Source organism: Silene latifolia, chromosome 9 (assembly GCF_048544455.1).
Source record: "Silene latifolia isolate original U9 population chromosome 9, ASM4854445v1, whole genome shotgun sequence".
In the NCBI taxonomy this organism is placed as follows: domain Eukaryota; kingdom Viridiplantae; phylum Streptophyta; class Magnoliopsida; order Caryophyllales; family Caryophyllaceae; genus Silene; species Silene latifolia.
In genome coordinates, this window is record NC_133534.1 from 15,776,485 (window position 1) to 15,787,931 (window position 11,447).

At 44.9% G+C, this 11,447-nt stretch overlaps 1 protein-coding gene across 1 annotated transcript; it reads right to left on the reverse strand.

The window, feature by feature from the left end:
* Positions 1-253: 253 nt before the first annotated feature.
* LOC141600623 (uncharacterized) lies at positions 254-11,415 on the reverse strand. Its single transcript, XM_074420868.1, has 7 exons — positions 11,165-11,415; positions 10,833-11,025; positions 9,941-10,082; positions 9,784-9,828; positions 9,186-9,228; positions 9,047-9,091; positions 254-310 (listed from the first exon to the last, which is right to left on the reverse strand). The coding sequence occupies exons 1-7, from the start codon at positions 11,297-11,299 to the stop codon at positions 254-256; spliced, it is 660 nt and encodes a 219-aa protein (XP_074276969.1). The 5' UTR covers positions 11,300-11,415.
* Positions 11,416-11,447: the final 32 nt, after the last annotated feature.

Consider the following 11,447-nt stretch of genomic DNA (forward strand, 5'->3'; position numbering starts at 1 on the left):
CTATAAATATCGACCGTAGCCGATCTCGCATTTCCTTGTTGAGGACACCAGGGCAAGTCTGCAGAACCCGCCCGGGCCTTATCACAACGTCATCATCTCCACCTCCACCAACTCCACGGTAATAATATAATAAAACAGTTCAACAATAGTACTTAACGGAATTAAATCAGACAATCATATTATAACATGTAAATCACCGATTCAGCCAATCCAGTCACATAACACGATATCAAGTCCAGTGTATTCCCCTACCTCAAATAGCGATAAAGGCTAACTGCAGATCAGAAGTACTCCACCCGAAACTCGCCACCTAAACATACACATAATATAATTAATTCAATTAACTATTCCCGTTCCCATACTCAAGAGCTACTATAAGTAGAAACCTTCCCAATTTAGAAATTACTAAAAATATAAGTTACTCAAAATAGAAGGTTTTCCTAAAATGGGGAGTTTCCCAAAGTAGCGATTACCAAAATAGCAAGTTACTAAAAATAGTAACTTTCCCAAAATAAAATCCCGACTCAAAAGCTTAAATACATTATTCCGTTACCGCTACTTAAAATCAACTTAATAATCAAAACTAATATTATAAGTATACGCATTCCCGACTCATTAAAATAAAACCCGCAACAAAATTAATTCGAAAACAAAGACACACGCACCCCCCTTTTCCAACCCGTCACAAACCGCCCCTCAACCACCACTCTTCACCGTCGACCACCAGGCCTGACACCAGGTCTGGCCTGGTCACTACCCACCACCACCAACGTGGTCGACCCACGCCGGCGGTCCTGGCCACCACCACAAAACCCCCTGCGCGTCCCCGCCGCCAAACACCCCGAATGACCCCCTTATCTAACCCGACAACCACCACGACACTCCCCGTCACCCTACTAACCACCACCATTGCCACCACCGTCGCATGGCGACTCTGACACACGTGGCACCACCGATTCGACCTCCCCCGAGTCCACGGTGGTGCCACCCCTTTTCCTATGTCTGAAAATGCTACCCAAAACACCCCATCGACCCCGACACCTAAACACCACCACTGCAACCACCACCATCCACGACCACCACTCTAACCACCACCACCCGACTCGACTCTACACCCACAACACATCTCACCACCCCACGACCACCACCACAGTCCCTAAAAGACGCATAACACAAAAAACAAAACAGAGGGATAAATAAAAACGAGAACCCTTACCTATGACGGCCGTCGACCTGAGCTTTTCCGGCCAGAACAACCACCAACGACCACTAGTAAAGACTCCCCTGGACTCCTGGCAGACCCTACTACCTCCACCCTCACTGGCGTGCCCTCTTTGGCCGTGTGCAAAGCTTAAACAAGAGAGGAAGGAGGGTTGTTGTATTGTGTTGTCAAAATGACGGTAGGGGGAAGGGATAGGGTTTTAAAGGTGAATTAGGGTTTGTTTTAGGGTTTGGTGAGGTAAAAATGGTAGGTGGGTAAATGGGTAGTAAGTGGGTAAATGGGCTATGACCTCTCGACCCAAAATGTTACTCGATTATAAACCCGACTCATCTCGCGATATAAATTAAACAATTCTTTTTACGCTTTTACCATTACCTTTACGCTACCATAAAATAATAAACTCGCCCGGACAACAATAAAATACGGGGTATTACAGTCTTCCCCCCTTAAAAAGAACTTCGTCCCGAAGTTCGCCCCCATACCAATCATGACATACGAAAATATAAAAGACATCTCGTATAACTAACACGGTCAAGCACACTACTAGACTACATAAACACGAAATGTTACATTCTACCCTCCTAAAAAGAAAGTTACGTCCCGTAACTTACCTCAAGCGAACAGATGTGGATAACTCTCTCTCATCGCGCCTCGGTTTCCTGTAGCCTCCTCTCGCTTTATGATTGGACCACAACACTTTCACTAAAGCCGTCTCCCCGTGCCTGGTCTTTCTAACCTTCCTGTCTAAGATCTCCTTAGGCGTCTCGATGTAAGTCAACTGTTCGTCCACCTCGACCACATCATGGCTCAAAACGTGCGAAGGGTCACTCATATATCTCCGCAACTGAGAAACATGGAAGACATTATGTACCCTGGCTAAAGCTGGTGGTAGAGCTAGTCGGTATGCCACTTCTCCAACTCTATCCAAGATCTCATATGGCCCAATAAACTTCTGGCTCAACTTTCCCCGCTTCCCGAATCTCATCACTCCCTTCATCGGAGACACTCTAAGAAGTACTTTCTCCCCACCGGAAAGAAATGTCACTTCTCCTAGCATCGCCGTAGCTCTTCTCGCCGGCCCCGGGCAGCCCTCATCTTCTCGTCGAATGATCTCGCACTGTTCAACCATCTCCGAATCATCTCTGGTCCCAAAACTACCGCATCGCTCTATCATCCCAACACACAGGACTCCTACACTTCCCGCCATACAAAGCCTCAAATGGAGCCATCCCAATACTAGCGTGGTAACTGTTGTTGTATGAAAACTCAATCAACCCCTGGGCCTATCCTCCCAAGACCCGCCGAACTCCAAAACACAAGCCCTCAACATGTCCTCGAGCGTCTGAATAGTCCTCTCTGTCCGACCATCCGTAGTTGGATGAAAAGCGGTGCTCATCTTTAATCGAGTACCCATTAGTGATCAGTAACTCCCGCGAATTTGGATAGAAACCGGAGTCTCTATCGGAAATGATGTCCTTGGGTACACCATGCAGCTTCACCACATACTGAACATAAGCCTTGGCCAACTCAGCTTTACTCCAAGTATCCTTCATGGGAATAAAGTGAGCCGACTTGGTTAGCCTATCCACGATCACCCAAATCATGTTGTTACCTTTCTGAGTTCGAGGCAACCCGACAATGAAATCCATGGAAATGCTTTCCCACTTCCACTCTGGCACCTCTAGTGGTTGAACCTTCCCTTGCGGCCTCTTATGTTCACCCTTCACTACGGCATGTCAAGCATCGAGCTACGAACTCAAGAACTTCCCTCTTCATATTCGGCCACCAAAAGGTCTTCCCGAGGTCCTTGTATAATTTATCTCCCCAGGATGAACCGAGTATGGCGTGGCATGTGCCTCAAGCAAGAATCTTCCTCTTCACTCATCATTATCCGGAACACACCACCGTCCCCCAAACCTCGACTACCATCAAGATGGATAACAAACCCGGAATCAACCCCGCCCGCTCTGTTTCCGTGCTTTGCGCCACTTCGAATTCTAGCATCGGTTTTCTGTAGCTCTCTGATCTCCTCATATAACTCTGGCTCAACGGTCAAGTCCCCAAGAGTCTCTCCTTGCCGGATCACGTGGATTCCCATCCCTCGCAGCTCATTAAGCATCCTCACTCTAGATCTGGCACTGCTCAAAGCATGGATGGATTTCCTGCTTAAGGCATCGGCTACGACATTCGCTTTCCCCTCATGATAAAGTATCTCCATGTCATAGTCGCCAATCAATTCGATCCATCTCCTCTGTCTCATGTTCAGCTCCTTCTGCGTGTAAATGTACTTCAAGCTCTTGTGGTCGGAAAACACTTTGAAGGTAGCCCCATAAAGATAATGTCGCCATAGCTTGAGCGCAAACACCACAGCCCCCAACTCTAGATCATGAGTAGGGTAATTCTCCTCATAGGTCTTCAACTGTCGAGAAGCGTAAGCGATTACCTTCCCGTTTTGCATCAATACGCACCCCAGACCCTTCTTGGAAGCATCGGTATACACCTCGAAATTATCATTCCCATCTGGTAGTGCAAGGATAGGAGCTGTAGTGAGTCGTTCTTTGAGGGTTAGAAACGCCTCCTCACAACTCTCATCCCAAACAAACCTGTTCTCCTTCCGCATCAAGGACGTCAATGGCTTGGCGATCTTCGAGAAGTCCTTGACAAACCTTCGGTAATAACCTGCTAGCCCCAAGAAGCTTCGGATCTCACCCACATTCTTAGGACTCGCCATCTCTCACACGCCTCAATCTTGCTAGGATCAACCGACACCCCTTCCTTGGAAATCACATGGCCCTGTAAAAGCAACTTTCTTCAACCGTAACTCACACTTGCTCACTTGGCACATAACCGGTTCTCCTCCAAGGTTTTCAAGACTAACCTCAAATGTTCCTCATGTTCCTCCTCATTCTTGGAGTATACCAGAATATCATCGATGAATACAACCACGAACTTGTCCGGTAAGGACCGAACACTCGATTCATCGTGTCCATAAATATCGCCGGCGCGTTAGTCAACCCAAATGGCATGACCACGAACTCATAGTGCCCATATCTTGTTCTGAAAGCGGTCTTAGGTATATCCTCGTTCTTAATTCTCAATGGTGATAACTCGACCTCAAATCAATCTTAGAGAAAACTCCGGCTCCACCAATTGATTGATCGAACAAATCATCGATCCTTGGCAAAGGATAACGGTTCTTGACGGTCACATTGTTCAACTCACGGTAATCCACGCAAAGTCTCAAGCTTCCATCTTTCTTCTTGACAAACAACACTGGTGCTCCCCAAGGTGAAACACTTGGCCGTATGTAACCTTTCTCTGCTAGCTCATCCAATCGCTTCTTCAATTCCTCCATCTCTTTCGCCCCATACGGTAAGGTGGTTTAGAAATCGCCCCTGTTCTCGGCTTTAGATCAATGGAAAAGTCCACTTCTCTTTTCGGTGGTAACCCTGGAATGTCCTCCGGAAATACATTCTCGAACTCCCTCACCACTGGAATCTCAGACACCTTAGGGGTCTCCGACTCACTATCCCACATCTGACACAAGATTAATCGGTCCCCTTTCCTCGACTCGACTTCAGGGTAATTAACAGATATGAATTTGACTCTTGGCTTGACCACATACCCCTTATAAGACACCCTAACTCCCTTAGGTCCCCTCAAAGAGATCTTCTTCTGATGGCAGTCGATAAAAGCTTTGTACTTCCCTAACCAGTCCATCCCCAGAATCACCTCAAAACCCCCCAAGGGAAACTCTATAAGGTCACAGTGAAACACAACCTCTCCGATCTGAATTGGTACCCCAGTGTAGACTCTATCACAAGATACCGACTCCCCCGAAGGTACCACTACCGAATCAGCAATTCTATCATATGACTTAAGGTTTAAGACTCTGGCATGTTCCGCAGATATAAAAGAATGAGTAGCTCCGGAATCAAACAACACAAAGGTGGGTTTAGAGTTAACAGGAAATGTACCAGTCACCACATGAGAGTCATTCTTAGCTGCCTCCTTGCCCATGGCGAAGAGCTTGCCACTGGACTTAGCCCCACCCACTGGTTTGAAGAAGTCGCTCCAGATTGTTTGTTCCCTTCATTTGCGTCTTCGAAAGTTGGTGCTCCCACTCGCCGGCTCTCTGATTACGGTTCGATAGTTGTTGTAGCTTCCTTGGTAGTTACATTAGCCCTGACCTCGCACCTCCCCCATAGCCGACATAGGTGTGCGATAATCGTTATACCTGCACCCCACCGAACGAGAGCCACCGAACCTGACATAGGTGCCCCGTATCCGCCGGATCGATTCGCCCCGGATGATCGGCATTCAAACCTCTTGTGTCCAGTCTTTCCACAGCCAAAACAAGTAAGCCCCGCAGAACTACCTCCCCACCGGTGCCCCGAAGCCACCTCCACTCGAGCTCTCATACCCCCGGGGCACCGTTAGTGGAGTACCCACCATATCCGCCCGAACTCGCTTCTTTGCCCCAAAGATTATCACTTGTGGTCTCCGACTTCCTTTTCTCGCCTTGCCTTTCTTATCGCCTTGATCTGCTCCGAGAGTCTTTCAAGAAGACCAGCCCTCAAGTAAATGTCCTGAATCGTAGTGGGTGGAGAGCTGCGTGAGCCTCTTCTTGATGTCCATAGTGAGTCCCCGCTCAAACCTCATAGCCATCATAGCTTCATTCTGCCCAAAGTCATCAATGTATGAGGATAACTGTCGAAATTTCCGATGATAAGTCTCCACTGTCATATCTTCTGTCATCTTGAAGGTGTCAAACTCCTCCCGAAGTTTGGCTTTTTGGAACTCGGGCATAAACTCATTCTTCAGAAGCTCTTGGAATTCCAACCAAGATACATGTCCCGTCTCAAGATCCCTAGCAACCTCTCGTATTTCCACCTTGTTCCTGGTCCACCAGTCACCGGCTGTGGCCCTCAGATAGTGGGCAGCTTGGTCCACCTGCAGCTCCTCCGGACATGCTAATAATTCAAACAGATTGGTGAACTCTCTACACCATTCCCCCAGCAACTGTGGTTCTCCCTCTCCAGTGAATTTTGTGGGGTTATGCCTTGCCACAATGGTACTCATCTTTCCCGGATCCAATCGTTTGGCCTTTAGGGCCTCATTCTCACCGAGTTGATCTAACTCTTCCCGGGTGATGTTCACACCGTGTTCCTTCTTGGAGGCATGACTACAAGAGAATTTTAGGGATTAGCTGCAACACAAAACACTTTGGTAATTCTAGCCAATTCTTTTACTCTTATCTTACTTGTCTATCTAACATGGCTTAGGGATCATATAACCGCATATCACTGGGCCTAGCCTTCTGACACAACTTAATAGATGTATAAGTATAAATCAATCTTAAAACATGCCAAGTATTATGCCACAACCTCCTATCAACTTTTATGCAACAATTATCATATCAATCAGTTAATACTTAGGCAATAATATATGGAGTTATGCTCAGTATCATGCAACTTCTCTACCCTTCCTCTCATGTGCACTCAGGGTTCCCGGGTCAAACTGAGAGGGCCAATGGTTCGGTGTGAGGGGGCCCCTAACTCATCCCTTACCTTTAGTGTGCTCCTAACAGTTCTATCCCGGGGTTCATTTTATTTGACTCTTCCTACATTCATTAGATTCATTGGTTTAGGCCTGAGGATCGTTCGCTCTGATACCACTTTGTAACACCCCCATTTATTTAAGGGCCTGAACTAGGACTCCTCAGATAAATAATGGTGTTACCATCTCTAAGCCCGAGGCAAGTAGATAACAAAGGAAAGAAACACAGTACTTTATTATAATGTTTATAGTGACATTACAACTGAAATAAAAACAAGTCTCCAAATACGACAAAATAATAAGTCTGATAATCTACTCAAAAGACTAAGGTGAGCTAGGCACTAAGTCGGTCATCCAAGCTCTCTTCCCGGCCAGCTCCCATCGGTCTCTCGAATACCGTCAACTGCTCCCAATAATTGGATCATCACAGGGCGTACACGAATACACGGGGTCACCACGGGCCGAGTAGGTAATACGATAAACAAGAACACAAAACACATTCTCCTCCATCACCAACACCGCCATCACAACTCACAACCCGGACAACCACCCATACCGATCCCGGTAGACTATAAATATCGACCGTAGCCGATCCGCATTCCGTTGAGGACACCAGGGCAAGTCTGCAGAACCCGCCCGGGCCTTATCACAACGTCATCATCTCCACCTCCACCAACTCCACGGTAATAATATAATAAAAAAAGTTCAACAATAGTACTTAACGGAATTAAATCGACAATCATATTATAACATGTAAATCACCGATTCACCAATCCAATCACATAACACGATATCAAGTCCAGTGTATTCCCCTACCTCAAATAGCGATAAAGGCTAACGCAGATCGAAGTACTCCACCCGAAACTCGCCACCTAAACATACACATAATATAATTAATTCAATTAACTATTCCCGTTCCCATACTCAAGAGCTACTATAAGTAGAAACCTTCCCAATTTAGAAATTACTAAAAATATAAGTTACTCAAAATAGAAGGTTTTCCTAAAATGGGGAGTTTCCCAAAGTAGCGATTACCAAAATAGCAAGTTACTAAAAATAGTAACTTTCCCAAAATAAAATCCCGACTCAAAAGCTTAAATACATTATTCCGTTACCGCTACTTAAAATCAACTTAATAATCAAAACTAATAATATAAATATTATAAGTATACGCATTCCCGACTCATTAAAATAAAACCCGCAACAAAATTAATTCGAAAACAAAGACACACGCACCCCCCTTTTCCAACCCGTCACAAACCGCCCCTCAACCACCACTCTTCACCGTCGACCACCAGGCCTCGACACTGTGTCTGGCCTGGTCACTACCCACCACCACCAACGTGGTCGACCCACGCCGGCGGTCCTGGCCACCACCACAAAACCCCCGTCGCGTCCCCCGCCGCCAAACACCCCGAATGAACCCCCTTATCTAACCCGACAACCACCACGACACTCCCCTGTCACCCTACTAACCACCACCATTGCCACCACCGTCGCATGGCGACTCTGACACACGTGGCACCACCGATTCGACCTCCCCCGAGTCCACGGTGGTGCCACCCCTTTTCCTATGTCTGAAAATGCTACCCAAAACACCCCATCGACCCCGACACCTAAACACCACCACTGCAACCACCACCATCCACGACCACCACTCTAACCACCACCACCCGACTCGACTCTACACCCACAACACATCTCACCACCCCACGACCACCACCACAGGCCCTAAAAGACGCATAACACAAAACAAAACAGAGGGACAGAAATAAAAACGAGAACCCTTACCTATGACGGCCGTCGACCTGAGCTTTTCCGGCCAGAACAACCACCAACGACCACTAGTAAAGACTCCCCTGGACTCCTGGCAGACCCTACTACCTCCACCCTCACTGGCGTGCCCTCTTTGGCCGTGTGCAAAGCTTAAACAAGAGAGGAAGGAGGGTTGTTGTATTGTGTTGTCAAAATGACGGTAGGGGGAAGGGATAGGGTTTTAAAGGTGAATTAGGGTTTGTTTTAGGGTTTGGTGAGGTAAAAATGGTAGGTGGGTAAATGGGTAGTAAGTGGGTAAATGGGCTATGACCTCTCGACCCAAAATGTTACTCGATTATAAACCCGACTCATCTCGCGATATAAATTAAACAATTCTTTTTACGCTTTTACCATTACCTTTACGCTACCATAAAATAATAAACTCGCCCGGACAACAATAAAATACGGGGTATTACAGTACAAGATTTGAACTCATCAAAAGTCACTTACATTATCAGAGAGGGTTCTCCATTTGCATGACGCTAACTTCTTTACCTGATTAAATTTTGACAAAATAATGTATTAACCACGAAGGTAAACAAATGACTGAGACGGAGGGAGTATTAAATACTTCGTATTAATTACTAACCTTGGGATACTCCAAGTAAGGTCTCTGGTTCCTTATTTCCGCCCTTCAAGGTTAAAGTGAGACAATGTATATTAAAATTACGGCGTACTCCGAAAAGCATAAAATTACTCACCAAAAAAATAGAAGAGATGTTCTTTCGTATACCCCTGAACTTTTTTCTTTTCTGGGTGTACCCTTTTTTTTTTTCACAAAAAACTTTAACCGACAATAATTCTCTGTTACGAGTTCAGAAAACGGCAATTTTTTTTCAAATCAATTATCTCGTCGAGGCCTTGAATTTGAAAAAAAAAATTCACCGCTTTTTGAACTCGTAGCCGGTAGTTATGGTTGGTCAACCCAAGAATAAACTTTGACCGACCATAATTCTTGACTACGAGTTGAGACGTCGGTGATCGAATTCTTTTTCAAACTGAAAACCTCTTAAAGACGGTTAATAAAAAAAAGTGTCGTATTCTGAACTTGTAGCCAAGAGTTATTGACGGTCAAAATTGTTTTTGTAAGAAAAGAGAGTACATCTTAGAAAATGAAAAAATTAAAGGATACACGAGAGAATATCTCAAAATAGAATAACAAAAGCTTATAAGTTGGGTAAACATACGCTACAAGGTAGAATGCACGAGAACGAAGGTTGCCTGACGTTTCTCTAACAAACAAACACGACGGTCAGTAAAAACTTTAATCCGAAATAGTTTCTTTAACAAAAATAATGACTATGATGTTTTAGGGACAAGCTGACGTCATTAGAACTCACTCACCCAGTAACTAATGCAGGGGTATCCGAAACTGCCTCATCGCATCCCGTGTGAGTTGTACTCTTGGTATGTTCCTCCTTTGATTCACATGCCTTCTCATTAGTTTTAGTTTTGCCATTAGTTTTTCGACTTCTATTCTTTCTCTCTGCAAGCAAAGACAGCAATGACTTCTCTACCAGTTTTTTTTTTTTTTTTTTTTTTTTTTTTTTTTTTTTTTTTTTTTTTTTTTCAGTTTTTTAAGTTTTTAGGTGAAACCGCTAAGTTCCCTAGCGGTTTGTATCTGTAACACTTTCCAACTGGTACTGTTAAGTTCTAGAAAAAGAGCTAGAAGGGCATAAGCCGCTAAGAACTTAGGCGGCTTGCATGCTTGGGCTCCACCTTTCAAGTTGCAACTTTAGAAAAATTGGTAGAGGATAAGTCATCTAGTTTCCTAGCGGCTTACTATTCCAGTACAAAAAAGTTGGAAACACACATTACACCAACTGGAAAGTGGTAGAGATACAAGCCGTTAGGGGACTTAGCGGCTTCACCTAAAAAATGGAAAAAAAAATACGAACTAATGACATGGACCCCATTCGCCCTAAATAGTTTGAAATGAACTAACCCCAAAAGTCTAATTAATTTGGTAAATAACACTATTTTAGCCAAAAAATTCTACCTCCTTCCCTAATTTGTCAGATGATGTCAAACGTGGTAATTATCGTATATTGCAATTCTCGAAGCAATGTTCATCTTAGGTAATTTGGAAATAGTCTCTTTGTGTTGCTAAGAGACAAGGGTAAGACTACATACCTCCGATCTTCCTTACACACAATTTACGAAAGTTATTGAGGGATTGGGTTAATGTATTATTGTAAGATCAGATGAATAGGAAGAAAGAAGTGAGCAAAATAACCTCGTGTTTCTGACCCGTCAACTTTGTAAAAATAACCATTATCGGAGCAGGAACCATCAGAATCCACCCAACCTTCAGCCGTGTAGGTTGCAGTCACCCGATCAGCTCCTTTGGCTCGAAAATAAACAGAATATGTTCCACTACAATGACGACCCGCTTTCAGGAGGCGAAGAGGATATTTGGGGTGGTTATCCTGCAATGTCAAGGTGTTAAAACAAGAGGTCACAAACAAAAAGGAAAACACCGCTGGCTACATTCAGTGGCGGAGCCAGGATTCCCTGGTTACATTAAAGTGTCGAAGTAACATAGGTTTGAGTTAACAGTTTTAATACCATCTCCTCAGCAAATTCAAGCGCGATATGATGAATGATACGCTTAGCCGCATCCCATTCTGGAGTATTTCGTGCAACCGGTGCAAAATACCTAAATCCGGTGCTACGAAGGTAGTGGTTGAATCTCCCTCTCATCTTCAAGCGTTGCCTAGGGTTTGCGGTAACACTTCTACGCTCTAAGTTCTAACCTCTCAAGTTATATAAATATACAAACTCTAGGGTTTAGATTCTTCTGCCCAACTTGCTTAGCCATTCAGGTAATCAATATAACTTGGGTATTTAT